The sequence below is a fragment of the Propithecus coquereli genome, unplaced genomic scaffold (assembly GCF_000956105.1).
Source record: "Propithecus coquereli isolate 6110/MARCELLA unplaced genomic scaffold, Pcoq_1.0 Scaffold1045, whole genome shotgun sequence".
Lineage (NCBI taxonomy): Eukaryota > Metazoa > Chordata > Mammalia > Primates > Indriidae > Propithecus > Propithecus coquereli.
The window spans coordinates 60,401-60,662 of record NW_012134359.1 but is presented as its reverse complement, the minus strand read 5'-3'; the positions used below and the strand labels follow the sequence as shown (position 1 = coordinate 60,662).

The 262-nt window shown below is 42.4% G+C and overlaps 1 protein-coding gene across 1 annotated transcript in view; it reads right to left on the bottom strand.

The window, feature by feature from the left end:
• Nucleotides 1–36: 36 nt before the first annotated feature.
• The window catches only part of LOC105811595 (UDP-glucuronosyltransferase 1-3-like), a 26,206-nt gene continuing 25,980 nt past the window's right edge, over nt 37–262 (bottom strand). The window contains exon 4 of the mRNA XM_012645847.1: nt 37–244. Coding sequence (XP_012501301.1) covers nt 131–244 — 114 coding nt within the window. The 3' untranslated portion in view covers nt 37–130. The remainder of the gene's footprint in view (nt 245–262) is intronic.

The following is a 262-nucleotide window of genomic DNA, read 5'->3' as shown; positions in this document are numbered from 1 at the left end:
AGAAACTGTGCTGGGATACTCTACTAGATAAAAAGCAATGTAGGATACGTTGGCCATAATATTTCCAAACTAAACAGTCCTTGACAACAGTTGTGCCTAAGCCATTTTCTTAATGTAACCCTGGTTTGACCTAATCGTCAAATCTTCCCAACATACCAAGCAGATCGTTTTGGGGTAACCACTTGACAAGTATCGTATTGTTTGCAAGATTCGATGGTCGAGTTCCAGTGTACCGCCACAGGACCTTGCAGGGGCAAAAAGA